The sequence below is a fragment of the Colius striatus genome, chromosome 2, assembly GCF_028858725.1.
Source record: "Colius striatus isolate bColStr4 chromosome 2, bColStr4.1.hap1, whole genome shotgun sequence".
In the NCBI taxonomy this organism is placed as follows: domain Eukaryota; kingdom Metazoa; phylum Chordata; class Aves; order Coliiformes; family Coliidae; genus Colius; species Colius striatus.
This window is the reverse complement of record NC_084760.1, coordinates 46,667,139-46,686,124: the sequence shown is the minus strand read 5'-3', so window position 1 is coordinate 46,686,124 and position 18,986 is coordinate 46,667,139. Positions and strand designations below refer to the sequence as shown.

Genomic DNA, 18,986 nt, shown 5'->3' with positions numbered 1-18,986 from the left:
CAATGCAAGTGGGGCTTGGACTGGCACCATTCAGGTCAGTCTAGCAAAAACGTTTTTTAAGAGCGGAGGGCAGGAGCACAGGCATCACCCCGCTGGGTCCTGAGGAGCATCTCCTGCAGGTTTTGTCAGCATGGAGCAGTTGTGGTCCCACCTGTAAGAGGAGTACACAACCCATCTGCCCATGCATAGCTTCCCTTACACCAACATGAGCGAGGCGGGAGTGGACAGAGGTCCCAGAATCCACCTGTGTGTCCCTGCGAGGGGAGACGGCCTGAGCTCAAGGACATAGATGACACCAGCCCAGCTGTGACTGCTGTGGTGGGGCTCTACAGGGACAACCAGCACCTTCCTCGTTCCCCAGGACTGGGCACTTCCTTTGGACACATCCCCAGGCTGAAAGCATAGGCTCAGGTAAGGTCTGCTCAAAGTGAGGTCTTTATTGAGATGTTGGCTTGGACAGGAGGCACTTGGGGCTATAGAGGTCTCTAGGGGACAGCAACATGGTCCCCACTGAGCTGCTGGATTCCAGGAGAGATTTCCAGGCACCACAGAGCCTAGTTAGCACCAAGATCAGAGCAGAGCCCTGCCACGGGGCCGGCCCTTGCTGCCCGTGTCACAACAGAAGGCAGAGTTGTGGGTGCAGCACCTTGGGACCATGGTGGACCATGAGCTTTGAGGTGTCCCGAGAACTGGGGGTGATGGCTGATTTTTACTCCATCCCCTGCCTTGCCCCCTGTCAGTAGAACACCTTCTCCAGGTAGGTGTTCAGGAAGATTCCCGTGGGGTCCAGCTTCTCTCGGACAGAGCAGAATTTGGGGAAGGCTGGGTACATCTTCTCAAAGTCCTTCCGAGTGCAGCTGTGGGCCTGCAGGAGCAAAAGTGTCAGGGTGAGTTGCCCATGACTGAGGAACCTGTTACTGTCCCTGGACCCCCTGGAACCTGTTACTGTCCCTGGACCCTCTGGACCTGTGGGAAGCCCCTGCAGAAGTGGTGTGACCTCCATGCCCTTTATCTACACGTTCAAGGTGGGTAGTAAACAGGGGAACACATCAAAGCACCCATCACCTTCTGGGACCAGTCTGATGTGGGGGCCCCACTTGGCTGCAAACCCCCCCAGTCCTACGAGAAGCCCCGATGGAGAAGGGAAAGGGAACCCTCTTCCAAAGACTCTTTCCTTCCAGAGGAGCAGGGATGTAGATACCTTTGCCCAGTGAGGTCTCCCACCGTGCTTCTTCATGATGCCCTCGTAGGTCAGCCAGTAGTTGAGGCGGGGGACGTTCTTCCCATAGGGCCTGTGGGTGGTCAGGCGGGGGTGGCGTTAATAGGGGTTGAGAAGGTTTACACACGCAGGAAACCCCCCTGAGAAACAACCCCAGGGACACATCACAAGCTCTTTGAGCTGCACCAGGTAATGGAAACCTGGGAACCAGCATGACACCAGCACTTGACCAATGGGACCCTCATGTGAGACAACATCCTCAAGAAACAGGGATGGGTGGCTCTGGGGTGCTCCAAGGCTACCCCATCTCTTCTGGTTTTGATGTCTGCAAATGTCTGTGTGGGGTGAAGGAGCAAAGGTGCAGGAGCTCATTCGATCCAGAACCATGCCAGAGCTCATGCTGCTGCTGGAGGGCACAGCTCCTGGAGCACCAATGCACTGACACGGGGAGGAAGAGGAGAAGAAGCAGTGGGTAGAGTGAGTGGAAGGGTCTAATGGAGGGCTACCAAGATGCTGAGGGGACTGGAACATCTGTGTGAGGAGGAAAGGCTGCAGGACCTGGGGCTGTTCAGCCTGGAGAAGAGAAGGCTGAGGAATTTCATCAGCACTTAAAATGTATTTAAAGGTGAATGTCAATAGGATGGGGTGACACTTCTTTTTTTATCTCCAGTGCCATTGGCACAGGAGGAGAAACCTGTTTGGTGCTGAGGTGAGGGAGCCCCAGCCCAGGCTGCCCAGGGAGGGTGTGGAGGCTCCTTCTCGGGAGGTTTCCAAAGCCGCCTGGACACGTTCCTGTGCCCCCTGATGGTGGGGAACCTGCTTTAGCAGAGGGCTGGGCTGGATGAGCTCTGCAGGGCCCTGCCAACCCTCACTGTGCTGTGAGTGTATGAATAGGGGCATGGCTCACCGGTACATGATGATGTTCATGTAGCAGCTGTCTCGCTGGAAGCAGGGGCTCAGCCAGATCTCATCCCCCCGAGCGAAGCGCACCTCCACGGGATAGTGAGCCACCATCTTGGGGTTGTTCTCTAAGGCAGCTTTCAACTCCAGCAGAGCTTCCTTTGTCTTCTCACTGCTCAGGAGAAACCCCCAGCCCCTGTTAATGCCAGTATGGGCACAGACAGCTCTCTTCAGGTTTGAACCCCAGTCTCCACAGCTCCATCCCTGTCCCAAAGCTGATTCAGGGAATGGCTTGGAATATCCCAGCACATCACTCCCACTACTTTGGGCTCATGAAGCCCCAAGACACGGTGTGGTGTGGATTTGGTACCCCAGGAGAGGGATGCAGAAGGCTGGCAGGTAGGAACAGTACTTCCTAGCCATATTCCTTTGCTCCTGTCCTGGGCAACCAGGGCTAGTGCAGAGCACAAACAGGGGATGGCCTATGGTTTGGGCAATAAGCCCGGATGGGGATGGCCAGGGAGGGTTTGCAGAGCTATTTACATGGGGATGGCCCAGTCCTGAACATGCTGCTTGAAGCGACATTCGTAGTTGAAGATCTTGTAGCTGACAGCAACGTTCTCCACCCGGGAGCTGAAGAGGAGCCAGAAGAAGAAGCGGTTGATCCAGCACACCAAGCTGGGCACGAAGGTGCTGCAGGAGAGACAGCAGGTGAGATCTGACCCCAGAGCTGATGCCCAAGGATTTGCGAAGGGCAGGCTGTGAGCTGTGATGCCACAAGCCACAGACCATGGATCATAGAATCACGGAATCCCCAAATGGACGGGATTGGAACAGCCCTGCAAGAGCTCATCCAACCCAAGCTCCTGCTAAAGCAGGTTCCCCTCCATCACAGGGCACAGGAACGTGTCCAGGCTGGTTTGGAAACCTCCCAAGAAGGAGCCTCCACACCCTCCCTGGGCAGCCTGGGCCAGGGCTCCCTCACCTCAACACCAAACAAGTTTCTCCTCCTGTGCCACTGGCACTTGCTGGGTTCCAGCTTGTGCCCGTTAACCCTTGTCCTGACACTGGCCACCACACAACAAACACTGGCCCCATCCTCTCCACACCCACCCTTTAGGGATTTCTCAGCATTGATGAGTTCCCCCCTCAGCCTTCTCTTCTCCAGGCAGAACAGCCCCAGGTCCCTCAGCCTTTCCTCCTCACAGACATGTTCCAGTCCCCTCAGCATCTTGGTAGCCCTGCACTGGCCTCTCTCCAGCAGTTCCCTGTCTCTCTGGAGCTGGGAAGCCCAGAACTGGAAACAGGACTCCAGATAAGGCCTCACCAAGGCAAAAGGGGAGGAGAACCTACTGCCCAGACTCTCTTCATAACCCCCAGGATGCCATTGGCCTTCTTGCCCACGAGGGCACATTGCTGCTCATGTTTATTTGCAGCCCACCAGCACTCCCAGGTCCCTCTCTGCAGAGCTGCTCTCCAGCAGGTCACCCCCAGCCTGTCCTGGTGCAGGGGCTTGTTCCTCCCCAGGTGCAGGACTCTGCACTTGCCCTCACTGAACCTCGGGAAGTTCCTCTACCCCACTCTGTGAACTCCAGATCTGGCTGAATGGCAGCACAGTGCCTGGTGAATCAGCCAGTCCTCACAGTTTATTTTCATCAAGTAACTTGCTGAGGGATGCTGGGTTAGGAGGATGCTCTCCCAAGGAGTGCAAAGCTGCAGTCCTCCAAGAGTGCGGAAGCCCACGATGTCCTGCAGCCCTGCCAGGCTCTCAGCTGTGCTCATCCCCCGTCATGATGAGCCTTGTACACTTTCCTCAGCACCCTGCTCCTCTTTTTGTCACAGTCCCAAACAGCCACAGTCTCTCTTCTCCCTCCTCATGGAGTCCAGCCCAGCTCTTCTGTGCCACCTGGGTCCTGCTCCCCAGCCCAGCCTCCACCTCGGATTTCCTCCTCCCTCCACCCTCAGGATGTGCTCAGGGCCAACCACTCTCCACAAAGTTCCTTTGCAGCTGCAGACCCGCGCCATTGCTCCGTGCATGTGCCCACGAGAGGGCAGTGCAGCCCCAGACATCAATCCCAGCCCAAGCCTGCTCCTCTGCAGGAGAACGAGCATCTGCTACTTCTCCAGGGATGGGTGTCTGCCGGGTGACAGCCCACTCTTGCCACCCCCTCCTGGGACTCCCAGCAAAGCAGTATGGGTTTCATTATGGGGATGCAGAGGATAGATCTGGATGAGGCCACCCCACATTACCTATTCCCAGACACTGCCCAGAGCATACCCTTACCTGATCCAGAGCACAAACTCCAGCAAATAATAGCCAACAGCATAATCCCACAACCAGCTGGCAGAGGAAGAGGGGGGCTGCAAAGCCAAGCAGAGGAATGTGACAGTCATTAGGGACTAGCAGGGTTTGCAGCTCTCTTGCCAGCAGGCATGAAGATAGAAGCACATGCCTGGACCAGGAGCAAGCTGGGATGGAGAAGGGCACCCCAGGACTCCCCAGATCTCTCTCCTGTGATGAAACAGTGACAAACCCAGTCCCAGGAAAGGACTAGGCTTGAGCATGCTGAGAATATGTCATGAGCATGCTGAGAGCTTGGACAGCCCCAACTGCATCCATACTCCAGGAACCTCAGACCGTGGAGCATGGGCAGAGTTCAGCCTGGCCCCAAAACACTGTTTTCCTGGACAGCCCTTTCACTGCAGACCTGTCCTAAAATGCCAGCACTGGGAGGGTGTCCAGTTTTGTGCCTGGGCCCTTCTCCCTTCCTACATGGAGCCCAGTAGGACCTGCCTTGTTGGTGGGGTCCTGGTAGATGATGCTGACGTTCTCGCTGTGAGGGAACCACAGGAATCGGAAGTATTGAGATCTCTTCAGGTGGTCATCAAGGTGATTGAGGACCTGCAATGACCAGAGGAAATAGGGGCTAGTTGGTGACTGTCACCCATCCCATGGAGCAGGAGTCCTGGGAGCAGAACACTTCAGAGGACTCGCAGGAAGTCTGAGGAAGGTCCAAGGAGACCATCTGCAGTGTCTTGGCAATCCTTGGATAAGAAAGGGGATCAATACAGCCCAGACCAGCAGCAGCTAACAGAGACCATGGAACCAACATCTGGAGAAATGAACTGAGAGTGCTCATCATTGTGGCAGAGCTTCTCAGCCTGTAGATGGTGCTGGAGTTGCATGTAGCACACATCTGAGTTCAGCCCTCACATCCTCCCACAGTCACACCTCTGCAGCCCCCAAACTGTTCCATCAGGCCTTCCCAGAAACAAGACAGCTCAGCCAGCACTTGGAGGGTGCCTCTCCAGCCATTAACCATACCGTAAGGCATTCTGTGGGCTTCCAAAAGCCACCTGCTGGTCCAGTATCAGGCATAGAATCATAACGTCATTTTGGTTGGAAAAGACCTTGAAGCTCCTCGAGCCCAACCCCTCCCCTCACCGTGCCAAGCCCACCACTGACCCATGTCCCTCAGCACCTCAGCTACACGGCTTTGCAATAGCTCCAGGGATGGGGACTCCGCCAGCTCCCTGGGCAGCCTGGGACAGGGGCTGACAGCCCTCTCAGGGAAAAAGTTCTTCCCCAGCTCCAATCTAAATCTGTCCCGGAGGGAGGTTTAGATTGGAGATTTAGATTTAATATGGTCCTGTGCGGCTCCTGAGCCCTGGGGCAAGTGGGGATGGAGGCAGGATGTAAAGGGGAACAGTGCTGGGATACAACAGGGGATGGAGCTGGGATGCATTACACATCCTCATCCCTGAGACATCCCCCACTTCAACTGCAGAATTGCCAAATTATTCATAAAGACACACAAAATAACTTTATGGAAAGCAGCTCCCTGAGATCAGCTGCATGCTGGCAGCTGAGAACAGCAAAGCACAGGGAGGCTGAGCAGGCAAGGGGTGATGGGGCTTGAGCGGTGACCACAGCCCTAAGACACACTCAGCCTGTTCCCAGAGCCACCAGCGTACTGTCACAGGGCTACATGATACAGAAGCACATGCAGAAATGAGAAGGCACTTCACTCCCTACCCATTCTGCCTGCGTGTGCATGGGTGGAGGGACCCTGTGCTTGCTCTCTGCACAGTGCTATTTTTGCTGGGCTGGCACCTCTTCCTCTTAAAAAAAGCCTCTCCAACCATACTCCTTGCTCCTCCTGTAGAGATCTCTCACTATCTCTCACTGCTTCGCAGACTTGAAAACCCATCAGCTTTGCTTCGAGGAGTTTGCTTGAGCTGGAAGAAGGCGCAATGACCCGTGGAGAGAAACCCAGGAAGGTCACAGCACCTTTGGCTGTGAAGCTGCTCCTTTCCAGCTGGGTCATTTGAATTATTTGCCTTAATGAGCTATTAATCACCGGGCTGGGCTGTTTTAGCAATGAGCCTCTGGCTGTGATCCTGCCATAAGATGAGGGTCTGTGTGGGGTGGCAGTATTGTAATGCTGTGGTCCCATTAAAACACAAGGGGTGGGAAGACAAAGAGCATAACTCTGCAATTGGGGAGAATTAATGCTGATGCTGCTGTTTTCACAACAAAGAGCCAGAAAATCATCTGAGAATGTTCCCCATACACCCTATTTTCACTGAGAGAGTTTTTAAGCATTGGAACAAGCTGCCCAGGGAGCTGGTGGAGTCCCCATCCCTGGAGCTATTGCAAAGCCATGTAGCTGAGGTGCTGAGGGACATGGGTTAGTGGTGGGCTTGGCACTGTGAGGGGGGTGGACTTGGTGGTGTTAAAGGTCTTTTCCAACCAAAGTGATTCTATGATTCTATGATTCTATTTTCTAGCCAGAGATGTTCTTAAGTCGGAAGCAGTTAAGGCCTGTGCAAGTAGAAGCAAGGCAGAAGCTACAACCCCACGTTTTCATTGCTTTGGTGTAGGAATGAATGCACTGTAGTATAGGTAAAATGAGAGGGGGAAAGAGGGATGCAGCTCCCCCAAGGTGATCCTGCCAACGTGTTTTCCTCCCAGGCACAGCATCTGAGCATAGAAGCAAATCTCTCTGCAGGGTGACCTTTGCAATGTGCGCTTTTGATTCTTGTGATATCGGTCTGAAGCAAAGAAGGCTGAGGCTTTGTTGGATAATTAACAGTGCAGCGGGAGAAAGCTGAAGGCAGTGAGCAAGGCAGCTTTGGGGAAACCTTGGAGATATTGTCTGCTGGCTGAGTACCAGAGTTGGAAGCAGAGGTTGGGTGATAGAAACCTTGTTGCTGTAACGTGGCCATTACATGCAAAGGAGATGACTTCAGAGCATTTAGGGACTTGGGAGATTTTGCTTGTCTTTGCTTGCCTTGAGGTGCTGGACTGTGTCCAGAGCCAGGCAGTGGAGCTGGGGAAGGGGCTGGAGCACAAGTGTGCTGGGGAGGGGCTGAGGGCCCTGGGGGTGTTCAGCCTGGACAACAGGAGCCTTCCCTGAGACATGATCACTCTCTGCAACTCCCTGACAGGAGGCTGTAGAGAGGTGGAAGTTGATCTCTTCTCTCCAGTAGTGAATGATAGGACAAGAGAAAATGGGGTCAAGTTGCACCACAGAATGCTTAGATTAGAGATGAGGAAGAACTTTTCCCCTGAGAGGGTTGTCAGCCCCTGTCCCAGGCTGCCCAGGGAGCTGGTGGAGTCCCCATCCCTGGAGCTATTGCAAAGCCGTGTAGCTGAGGTGCTGAGGGACGTGGGTCAGTGGTGGGCTTGGCAGAGTGAAGGGAGGGCTTGGACTCGAGGATCTTAAACACCTTTTCCAACCATAACGATTCTATGATTCTATGCTTTTGCCTTTACTTTCCTCCTAGGAGCACAGAACAAATCCCTTTGCTTTGTAAAGGCCTGGGTTAAAAGAGCCTGCTTGCATTTCTTGCTTGTAAACCCTTTACTGAGGTGTCAGGCATCTGTGGGTCAGGCACCTGGCTGTGCTCCGGATGGTTCTTAGGGAAAGAAGAAGGATGGGAGAAGGGGCACATGTGGCTAAGGTGCTGTGAAGGGTGAAGTACAAGAAATCATTAGCACGTGTCCCATAGGTCTGCCAGAGCAATGAGGATGAACAAAGGAGCGTGGGGAGCTTGTGTTTTGGGAGAGGAGATGGATGCCTAGCCTTTCCCTTTGCCCTTCTTGGGCCTGGCAGGGTCCTGCTGCATCAGAGGACGGTGTCTGAGCCTGGAAGAGTCTATTCCATGCACTGAGGCCAAACCAAACACTCCTGGCTAAGAGGGATGAGGTCAGGCCCAGCAACGGAGAGAGAGTTTAGGCACTGGGTAGTCTTGGGTTTGAAGGGATTCATCCCAGGAGCCTGAGACATTTCCCAAAGGGTTAGGGGTCAGGTCAGAGTTAGGATTAGGAAGTGGTAGCCTCAGATCAAAAGAAGCATTTCCAGGTTGCTAAGCCATGCTAATCTGCATGGTTAGAAGTTTGCATGGGCTCAGAAGTAGTTCAGAGACCTTTCTGGAGGAGAAACTCATTCCCTTATTTACATATATACACACACCACTTCCAGCTCAAGACGCCTCAAATCTCAAAGCTCAGGGGAAGAAGTATCGTATCTAAGTCTGACACCTCCTCACCAGCCTCCCAGCAGGTCTGGGGCAAGGGGAGGCTGACTCCATCCCTGCCCAGGGATGCTCTGCAGGCCTCTCGGGTGACCTCAGCTGTGCACTGAACCCTCTCAGTGCCGTGCTTTGTTCCTCGTCATCGCCAGCAACGAGAGCAGCTGAGTTTATCCCAGCGCTAAAGACAATCACGCGGCCAGAAAAGAAAGCGTGTGGATTTTACATAACCACAAATCCAAGCCTGGCTCCTCTGACACATATTATTTGCAACATCTTAGATAACTCAAGCTTAAATATTTCAAGTAACCTGCTCCCTTGCCATTATTCTTTTCCGCCTCGCTGGGCCACTCGACATGAAAGCCGGAGATCTGGAGAGCAGGCGAGGGACGACGATGGCTGAGAATTGATAATGGCATTAATATTTATAGAGTGCATTCTCATCTCACTCCCCTAAGAGCCCCGAGGGATGGGGGAAGATGGGCTGAGCTGTGCAGGGGGCATAGTGCGGGCAGGTGATGCTGAGCGGGGTGAAGCTCTTCACATGAGCTCAAGTTTCGTAGCTAATAGGCAGATTAGGAGGTGTAAAACAACACACAAACCTGGCAGTTTGGCTGAGAAAAGGTGCTGAAGATGCAGTGAAGGTTTGAGTAGGTGAAGACCAAGCCCTAAGCTGCTGGTTTAAAATGCATTTCCCCGTAGGGAAATCCCTGCTGCAGGAAGTCTCGGTGTGGGAAGCAAATGGGTAATTCACAGGCAAAAAGTACTCCTGAGCCATAAAACACAAACCTGTCACTTCTGCAACTAGAAATGCTGGTAATGAACTGGAAAAATATCTTGCCCAGTTTCCCTTATTTTTCTGTCCTCCCTTCCCATCTTCCAGGAAAAATAAGACCCTGAAATGCTCCAGCTCTCCGCTGCTCTTTGTGGGTGGACAGCAGGCAGGCAGACATGCTCATGGACATGGGGAACAGGCATTGACCTCCCCATCCATCTCCCCTGTCTGCCCAGCTCACCCCTGGCACAGCACAAGGACCACTGTGTTGGCTTTGGACCGGGGCTTACAAAGAAGACACTGTGCAAGTGCACTAAATTCACATTCCCGGTGGCGTTGGAGCTGCCCCAACAGGGCACTGAATAATTGAGTCCTTAAAAAATTAAGGACAGTGTTTCTCAGAGCTTTACTGGTGCTGCAGCACTGATCATTCCTGCCACAAATTCTGCTGCTTTTGTCCAGGAACTATCTATTTTTCATAAGCCCAACTGAACAAAGGCTCGTGCTGTCATTAGCCAGGGCTGGAACTGGACCTGTGAGACCTGAATCAGGCAACAAATGAGGATGGTGCTGCTGAGGATGCAGCAGTGGAGTTGTCAAGACCTCACAGGACGACAGGGACAATGAGAGGTTGAAGCAGATCCAAGCTCCCAGAGAAGCCTCCTTTCCATCACCACTGTTTGCTTCCTCTTGGTAGACTTCATGCCTCAGTTTTCCCATCCAGAAATCTAACTCCACACAACTTTTAGAAGGCCAATGAGTCTTTCAACCTGCAGGTGGCCCATTCTCTGTAGCCAGTGCAGTGCTGCAGCCTCCAGCAATAATCCAGTGCCAGATGGGCTGGAGAATGGTTGCTAAGCTCAAGGCAGTAGGTCACATCCTGATGTGCTAAGCACCTACAGTTTGCTCCATCTGACTCCCCATCACTGTGAGGGTGGGAAGGCTCCAAGGAAATGCACCCAGCAGTTAAAAGGAGTTTATATAACAGCAGAGACAGGGAAAGATGGGTTTGATGTGTTCCCAGGAGAAAGAAATCCTTCAAATCAGTCTGCAGAAATGCCCACTGGGCCTTCAAAAGGCTTTCTGAGGGAACCAAATCACACCCACCATTGCCCACCAGGACAAGTGGAGACCCGAGCTCATAAAGCCCAGGAGATGCACTTGCCCCCCCCTGCAAAAAGGGAACAAAGGACATTTTGTGCCTCTTTCAAGGGAAATCAGCCTGTCTCAGCCTGGCTCCTGCCAGAGATGGAAGGCTCAGCCGGCAGAATCCACTCCCCAGCACTGAACATCTCTGTACCAGCACCCCAGAACACTGTCCTCAGTGCCTCAGCCACGTACTGAATGGGGACTTAAACTTCTGAAGCTCTCCTCAGTCAACTAAGTGCCCTTCCATAGGCTACGTGCAAGACATTGTCTTAAGGGGAACATGGCCACAAAGAGTAGACAACTGAGAGAAGACAGATGGTGGGACAGCAGAACTTGCTGAGGAGAGGACAGCACATAAAACCTTCAGAGTCATACAAGACCTTGGTCTGTGGGAGACCAGGGCAGACACCCTCCTCAGAAAGCCGTCTCCCTTGGGATGGTCCCAGACAGGCCAATCGCTAGCACGATGCACTATGGTCTGGGTGTTTGGGACTTTTGGTAAGAGAGACAAGTCCAGTAATAACATGAAAACTGAGTTTAAAGGGAGTTCTTCCATCACATGACTCAAATGCAGTTCTGGGGTTGGATCCTGATAAGGGCTTTGTTCAGTCTGGCCCTTGAAACACATCACCCATCCATCACACTCCTCAACCCTGGCATGGGTCGTCCAAGTTCGGCCCAAAAAAAAGAGTTAAACACAACTTCCCACTAGGACATGGGGAGCCCCAGCCCAGAAAACACCTAGACCTCACACACAAGGAAGGACCAAGTTACTGTCAAGCGCACAAGATACTCATAGACTATTTTTAGTGGCCCATCTGCTGCTGGAAAAAGCAAAGCTCTGAGTTAGCTGAGCAGCAGGAGACAATGAGATGGGAGATGACAAGTGCAGAGTCCTGCACCTGGGGAGAAACAACCCCCTGCACCAGGACAGGCTGCGGGTGACCTGCTGGAGAGCAGCTCTGCAGAGAGGGACCTGGGAGTGCTGCTGGGCAGCAAATAATCATGAGCAGCAATGTGCCCTCGTGGGCAAGAAGGCCAGTGGCATCCTGGGGGGCATGAAGAGAGTGTGGGCAGCAGGTGGAGGGAGGTTCTTCTCCCCCTCTCCTCTGCCCTGCTGAGGCCTCATCTGGAGTCCTGTGTCCAGTTCTGGGCTCCCCAGCTCCAGAGAGACAGGGAACTGCTGGAGAGAGGCCAGTGCAGGGCCACTAAGATGCTGAGGGCACTGGAGCATCTGTGTGAGGAGGACAGGCTGCATGACCTGGGGCTGTTCAGCCTGGAGAAGAGAAGGCTGAGGGGGTCTCTCATCAATGCTGAGAAATCCCTACAGGGTGGGTGTGGAGAGGATGGGGCCAGAGTTTGTTGTGTGGTGGCCAGTGCCAGGACAAGGGGTAATGGGCACAAGCTGGAACCCAGCAAGTGCCAGTGGCACGGGAGGAGAAAGTTGTTTGGTGGTGGGGTGAGGGAGCCCTGGCCCAGGCTGCCCAGGGAGGGTGTGGAGGCTCCTTCTCGGGAGGCTTCCAAACCCGCCTGGACACGTTCCTGTGCCCCCTGATGGAGGGGAACCTGCTTTAGCAGGGGCTTGTGCTGGATGAGCTCTGCAGGGCCCTGCCAACCCCCACCAGTTGGAGATTCTGTCATTCTATGACACTTCTTTGGAGAGCACAGGGAGCAGCCATGCTCTGCGGGATGCTGCTCCTCTCCTCTGGGCCCAAGCGAGTCATGAGTCTCCTGGGCTGCCAGCACAGCGCAGGCACAGTCCTCTCCCTTCTTTTTGCTTAGTCCAGGCAGCACATCAGCTTATTAAACCAGCTCAGGACTTCCAGCAAGGACAATTTTCTCCAGCTGGAACATTAAATCTGCATTAGGCTTAGTCATGCGTGCCTGGAGTTACCAGATCTCCACTGACCCGCCGGTCCCTGCGAACACTGGGTTAAGTGTTGCAGAGGCGTTGGCTGATCCATCCCCTAGTGACGTTCCTGAGTGCTGAAGGCTGCAGCACAGAAGCCTCCAGGCTCCTACAGCATCTCTAAATCTGATTGCACTGGAGCCTCCATGCTAAGCCTCATCAGAGCTTGGGAGCAGCCCAGAGCAGATGAAGCTGACAGCCATGAGCAAACCTCCATCCCTCCTCTGGTGGGACCGCTGGTGGTGCACAGCCCGAGGCGGCCCCCCACCACCACGGCTGCCCTGCAGCAAGGATCAGGCATTGCTCGTGAGTCAGAGCAACGTGGGTCTCAGTTTTGCAATGTACCCCATGGCAACACAGCTTCTCTGAGCTGGGGACCATGGAATCACAGAATCATTATGTTTGGAAAAGCTCCCCAAGCCCAACCCCTCCCCTCACCCTGCCAAGCCTATCACTAACCCATGTCCCTCGGTACCTCAGCTCCAGGGATGGGGACAGGGGCTGACAAACCCTCTCAGGGAAAAAGTTCTCCCTCATCTCCAATCTAAACCACCTTTGGGGCAACTTGAGGCTGAGAGTGATCTTGTCTCCTCTCAGGCTCCAATTCTGCTGGCCCAGGCTGCCCAGGGAGGGTGTGGAGTCTCCTTCTCAGGAGGTTTCCAAACCCAGGTGGGACACGTTCCTGTGCCCTCTGATGGAGGGGAACCTGCTTGAGCAGGGGCTTGGGCTGGATGGCCCTTGGGCTTCAGGGCCCTTTCCACTCCTACAATGCTGTGATTCTGGTTTGCACCACCCCACTGGCTCAACTCACAGTCCAAATCCTGCTTTGCTCCTGAACAGCAGCTGCACTGTGATGTACATCTTGCTGCAGGTCTTGATCAGCCTATGTGGTGCAGTGGTGGCACTCACGAGAACCTCTCCTCTCCACCTCACTACCTGCAGCTGGCTGGCCCCAGAAGATGCTGTTCTCACCCATGGGAAGTTAAAGTGGCATTTGCTAGCAAACATGGCTTTACTTTCCTCTCCATTGTCACTCTGGGGAAGATTCCAGCTTAAAGGACATTGTGAAGCAATGCCATGAAGATGAAGGTGTAGGATTTTATACCAGAGGAGACGTCCATCTCCCTCTCACCATGTCACCCCACCAAGAATTTGGCTTACCCCCAAGGAAGCTTCCAAAGCATTGCCCACATCGTACCTCGGTGAGGGTGGAGGGGAAGGCCACTTCGTGCAGGTGGAACAGGGGCACACACTGGAAGGTGACTGTGAGCACGATGCCCAGGCAGCCGAGGTGCAGGCGGGCAGCCTGGAAGATGTCCATGTTGATGGACTTGGAGCACTCCAGGATCTCCCCTGAGGCTGTCAGCAATGTGAGAGCTACGACCTGCCAAGAGGGGAGGCAAAGCTTCAGCAAGCATCCCATGTGTCCTATTTCCATCTCAGGACCGTACATCCACCCCAAAACTTCAGGCTGGGGGCCAAGCAGGGAGACCCTCTCACCACAGCCATCATCACAGGCTGCGTTCTGCTGAGCTCAGCTCGGACAGCCCCTCTCCTGCCACCTCTGAAGTGATAACATCAAAGGATTCTTCTCTCTCTGGGGGATGTTGACAAAAGCCATCAAATAAAGAAGTCAGACTCCCCCAAAACACTTCTCCATACCCATCGGTGGAATCACCACACGGGATCTGAGCCAGGAGTGGAGGACTTTCATAAATGTCTACTTAAAAATGGACCTGAGCCTGCCAGAGATTTGGTTCTGTGAGGCTTCAGTACAAGCCTCTGGTACAGGGCTTATTCAACAGATTATAAACCCATAAAGCACAGGGACAGAGGAGTTTTGAGCTGGATTATGTTTTGGTGGCAGATGAGAAGGTCCAACTGTGCCTGGGGGACTTGGGGGTCCATCCCAGGGTGGGGACAGGAATCCTCTTGCTTGCAGGACACACCAGACCCAGAGCAGATGATAGGACAGCTCCCCTGAAGCCCTCAAGATGCTGACATCCACGCACCGACACGCTCCTGACTCGGGTCTCACCTGGGTGGGGAGGATGCCATGGCTGATCCCAGTGTTGTGTGTTCCTGTCCCAATCACACCAGCTGCTGTCACCTCAGAAACAGCTCCTAAGCTGAGGGAACAGGAAGGGGCTGAGTGAGGACCTTGGTGCATGGCACACAGCCCACTCTGCCAGGTGTGATACACCCTGCACAGAGACTCCCAAGACATACCCCCCCACCCCTGCCCCAATGAGCAAAGTTTTCCACCCTTCAGGGTACCCTGAAGCAACAGGAGGGTTTGTTGGCTATTTGTGCATATCTACCAGGATGCTACCATAATGCATGGGGAGGCAGAGGCAGCTGGAGAGCGCAGGTTACTACGGTCAGCTCAGCTGTATCCCATCTCACAAGTCCCTGTCCCTCCCCATCAGCCTGGAGTGACTCACTGGGGTAGAGATGTCCCTCCCAAATGCACGAGGAACCTGGGTTTACCCCAGAAACATCTCTGTGGTAGCTAAAGGTCCATCCTTCCAACCATGGCCAAAGTGGGCACGTGGGGATCACAGAATCTTAAGGGTTGGAAGGGATGGCAGAAGTTAAAGCAAACGGTTCCTGGCATTTCTCCCAGATATTCCTCCAGCTTCCAACAGCTGGGGAGCAAGCACCTCCTGAAGCAGACGTCTTTTCCGTGACCATTGCAGCCCTCAGAGGATTCCTCCTCCACGAAGGAGTCCTGCTCACCCCATCTGCACCGTGGGCCATCCGCTCAGGTGGAGTTTATTTCTCTGAATCCTCACCTCAGCCCTGGCCAGAGCCCTGACAAACTCATAGAATCACAGAATGGTAGGGGTTGGAAGGGACCTTCAGAGATCCTCTAGTCCAACCCCCCTGCAGAAGCAGTTCCCCCTAGATCAAGTGGATCACTCTCATCACTCATCAACAGAGGAACACAGATATTGAGCCAGGCTGTAATTAAAAAGCAATTTCTTTCCCAAGGTCAGCAAATGAGAAGAGATTGAGCCTGAGAAATGCTCTATGGCTTCTATTTTTTTTTGCAAAACCCCTCCTGAAGGTGGTGCTTTCCAAGCCCTTGGCATAACACCCACTGCAAGGGAGAACCATATTGCTGGAGGCAGAGAGATCAGCTAGAGGTGTCAAATCCTCTGCCCCCACATTGGCCCAGACCTTCAGCCCATCCTTTCCACCTCTCCTTCTGGGAAGAGCAGACATTCCAAAGCAATGCAGAGCAGACTCTTCTATGGCTCCTGCTAAGATATCCCAAAGGCTAGATGCCTTTTGCCATCAAAACCTCATTTCTAGCCTAATTTTGTCTACCATCAGCCTCCTTTGCCCAGAGATGCCTGCTCTGCCTCATGCAAGGCATCCCCAGATGAAATGTTTTCATTCTTTTAGGGACAGGGAGCACAGTTATCCTTCATGACCTGGAAGGGACCAGTCTGGTGGGTTCAGAGAGAATAAGAGGGTTGGTAGGAGGATAAAGGCTTCCCTTGCCCAGCCCCCTGCTCCAAGGCAGGATCAGCTGCTCCATTGTGCAGGAGGTTGATTGACCTGTGGGCTGCAGGACACTGGTGGGAGACCAAATCCTGAAGTAAACACCCCTAATCTGCACTAAAAGTTCTTCAGACATCCCTTTTTTCCATGTCTTGGTCAAAGATAGGCACCTAAGAGGGTGCTCGGGGACTGCTCCAAGAGCACGTCCTACTCACTTGGCCAGGGCCAGTCCATGCTTGCTCAGCTCCACATTCAGATCTGAGAGGAAAATCCCCCCTTCCACTGTCACTTGCTGCTTCTCCTTGTCCACCTGCAGAGGATGGGAGGGGAGGGAAAGGCCATACAGCTCAGGGAAACACCCCATAGAAAACACAACATGAGATTAAACCCTCACTGGACGTGCACTGGGAAGACATCACTTCTTTGCATGTCTTATAGCTGCTCCCTTTTTACACTGGGAGGTGTAAAACAGAGGCTTTTACACTGGGAAAACATGCATTCCCCAGTCTTGAGCCAGCATTCTGGAGCCTGGCTTGGGGAAACTCCTGGTTGTGAGAAGAAAACGTCCCCATCCTTCCAGCTCCCACCCCGAGTATGGCAGCGTGGGCCACACAAACAGGAGGGACACCACATTTCATGGCCACTGTGCCACCTCCCAGAAGCCGCTCTCACCTTGACGACCCTGTTCATCTTCCCCATCTGGATCATGAAGTCATCGGTGCAGGCAATATCTGAAGGAGAGTGACCTCCACCCACCACCTTCACCCTCTTGCCCCGCTGTCTGGCCATATCCAGTATCTGCAGAGACAACAGCCAGCACTGAGACATCTCATGGTTGGCATCCATTTACTTGGATGACTCATCATCTGGGGTTAAAACCACCCCTGCAGCCCAGACACCTCCTAAGACAGGCCTTGGGATCATCCTGGGTGGTTGGACTAGATGACCTTCAAAGACCCAAACCATCCCGTGTTTCTATGATCCCAAAAGATGAGATGCCCACTCAGGACACCCTAAGGTGACAGAGCCATCTCTAGGGTGACAGATGTGACACAGGACTCCCACCCCTCAGCATGACAGCTGGGGCAAGCAGAGGAACCAGGAAAGATGCCAGATGCTGATGCCCAAGGACCAGAGTCCACCTGGGGCCCAGCGTACTGGTTTTGTGCATCTTTCAGGTGTTTGACACATCTGCTGGACACACATGTACAGTTCAGTAGGATGGGACATCTCTTGGGGCTAAGGGAAAGACTCATAGTGTCATCATCATCTGTGACCTCTAACTGAACGTGATTCACAGCCCCCTCCTGGCCTTTCCTCCTCTTCACTTAAGGGACATGGGTTAGTGGTGGCTGTGGCGGTGTGAGGGGAGGAATTGGACTTGAGGATCTTAAAGGTCTTTTCCAACTTAAATGATTCTATGATTCTATGATTTTTCTCCTGGAAGAACCCTTCTTACCTCCCGGATCTCCTCCACTGAGGTGGGCTGGAAGTACAGCTCTGGAGAGGAGCCATAGGTCTTGGCCCAGTTCTGGAACTTGACTCCTCCTTGACCGTGAACCTGGACAAAAACCAAGAGCTAAAGCACAAGAAAGCAAGTGCTTTTTCACACAGCCCACCCTTTGTCTATCCAGATGCCTGTACCAGAGCTGGGCTTCCAAAAGGATTCATTATTTATGAGCACAGAAGTTCATCTCAATCCCTTGAATCCATAGAGCAGATGCCTCCACAGAAGCAGGTCAGCTTGGGCTCCCTTTCCAGAGGGGGAAGGACCCTTGTGCTGTTTGAGACGTCTCCTTTGAGTGCAGCCCATCCCTTCTGCCCATAGCACGATGTGTGCCAGGGTCTCCTTGGTTTGCATTGCTCCTCTGCTCTGCTCTCCTCTCAGACCTGGTCTCAGCAGCCATACCTGGTGGCCACTGGGCATGGCCTCCTGTCCCAGTGCCTCCAGATGGCTTCATCATGAAGGGTTAACTGGGATCTAGCTGGGAACTCCCTCCAACCTCAACTCCCTCACCCTGTTCCCAGGCAGGCCTGGCATGAAGGGATACAGTCCTATCCCATCCCTTGTCAGGGTTAACCCAAGGCAGGGGTGGTTTGGATGGGTCCTAGCTGGGGGCATCTCCCTGGCTGTGGCCAGCCCAGCTGAGGCTCAGGCAAGGAAGCACTTGGTGTGGGGTTGGGCATCAAAGCCCCAGAGAAGATGGGGAATCCCCCTCTCCCAGGATCTATCATCCTGCGCCACCACGTTGGCTGCAGGGGATGATTTATTTCCTTGCCACCTCCCTCCTTCCTCCCCTTCCCCTCAGCAAACCCTCTGCCTCCCACCTTCTCACCCAGGCTCCCTCCTCTCTGCCTTCACCTCATTTTCCCTCTCTCCACCCAAGGAGCAGCCTCCCAAAACTGACCAAACTCCCCCAGGGGTACAGAAGGGGCTCACTCAGGGGTGTTTGCAGCATCCTACCCTCCTGCCACCCTCTTCCACCACCAACCCAGCCCCCTCCCCAAGCTGGGCTGGGCAAGAACAGTGGATGGCTTATCACCCTGCCTGGGGAGGTGACACTGCCTGGAGCCAGGGCCATCAGGAAGCTATGTTGATAGCCCAGATAGCAGCAGGGAGCCCTCAGGTGAGGGGGAGGTGGGGCTGGGGCTGCCCAGCAGTGTCCCCTGTGTGAGAGAAAACCCGGAGCTGGCTTGAGAGACAGGGAACAGAGGGTGAGAGACAGAAAAGAAATGAGAAAAAAGGGACAAAATGGAGGAAACTGACCCCCACCCCACCCAGGTCAGCAAACACTCCTGTTCAGCAGCCAGAGCCTGGCCTGATTTATTCAGGGAATCTGTTGGCTTTCCCCCCCATCTCTCTCTGCTGAGACACCTATTTCTCCTCACATACAACGTCCAGTACTAAATCTGTATCAAAGGTGATACAAAAACCCTCATCACCCCAACCACGCTGCCTAGAGCACCTTTCCCACCCCAAAAACCCA

General features: G+C 53.8%; 1 protein-coding gene across 1 annotated transcript; it reads right to left on the bottom strand.

Annotated features, from left to right (window-relative positions):
• Positions 1 to 736: 736 nt before the first annotated feature.
• LOC104562417 (L-gulonolactone oxidase) lies at positions 737 to 17,926 on the bottom strand. The gene is made up of 12 exons (XM_010208504.2): positions 17,909 to 17,926; positions 17,459 to 17,560; positions 16,672 to 16,797; positions 16,215 to 16,309; positions 14,528 to 14,618; positions 13,688 to 13,873; positions 4,914 to 5,021; positions 4,404 to 4,480; positions 2,663 to 2,812; positions 2,127 to 2,291; positions 1,202 to 1,292; positions 737 to 865 (listed from the first exon to the last, which is right to left on the bottom strand). Exons 1-12 carry the CDS (start codon positions 17,924 to 17,926, stop codon positions 737 to 739), a joined length of 1,338 nt encoding a protein of 445 aa, XP_010206806.1.
• Positions 17,927 to 18,986: the final 1,060 nt, after the last annotated feature.

Excerpts from the sequence above, each read along its gene's own strand:
- LOC104562417 (XM_010208504.2), bottom strand. Across the intron at positions 16,310-16,671 it reads AGATGAACAGGGTCGTCAAG|GTGGACAAGGAGAAGCAGCA; the intron begins GTGAGAGCGGCT and ends CATCCTCTGCAG. Across the intron at positions 866-1,201 it reads GGAGACCTCACTGGGCAAAG|GCCCACAGCTGCACTCGGAA; the intron begins GTATCTACATCC and ends TTGCTCCTGCAG.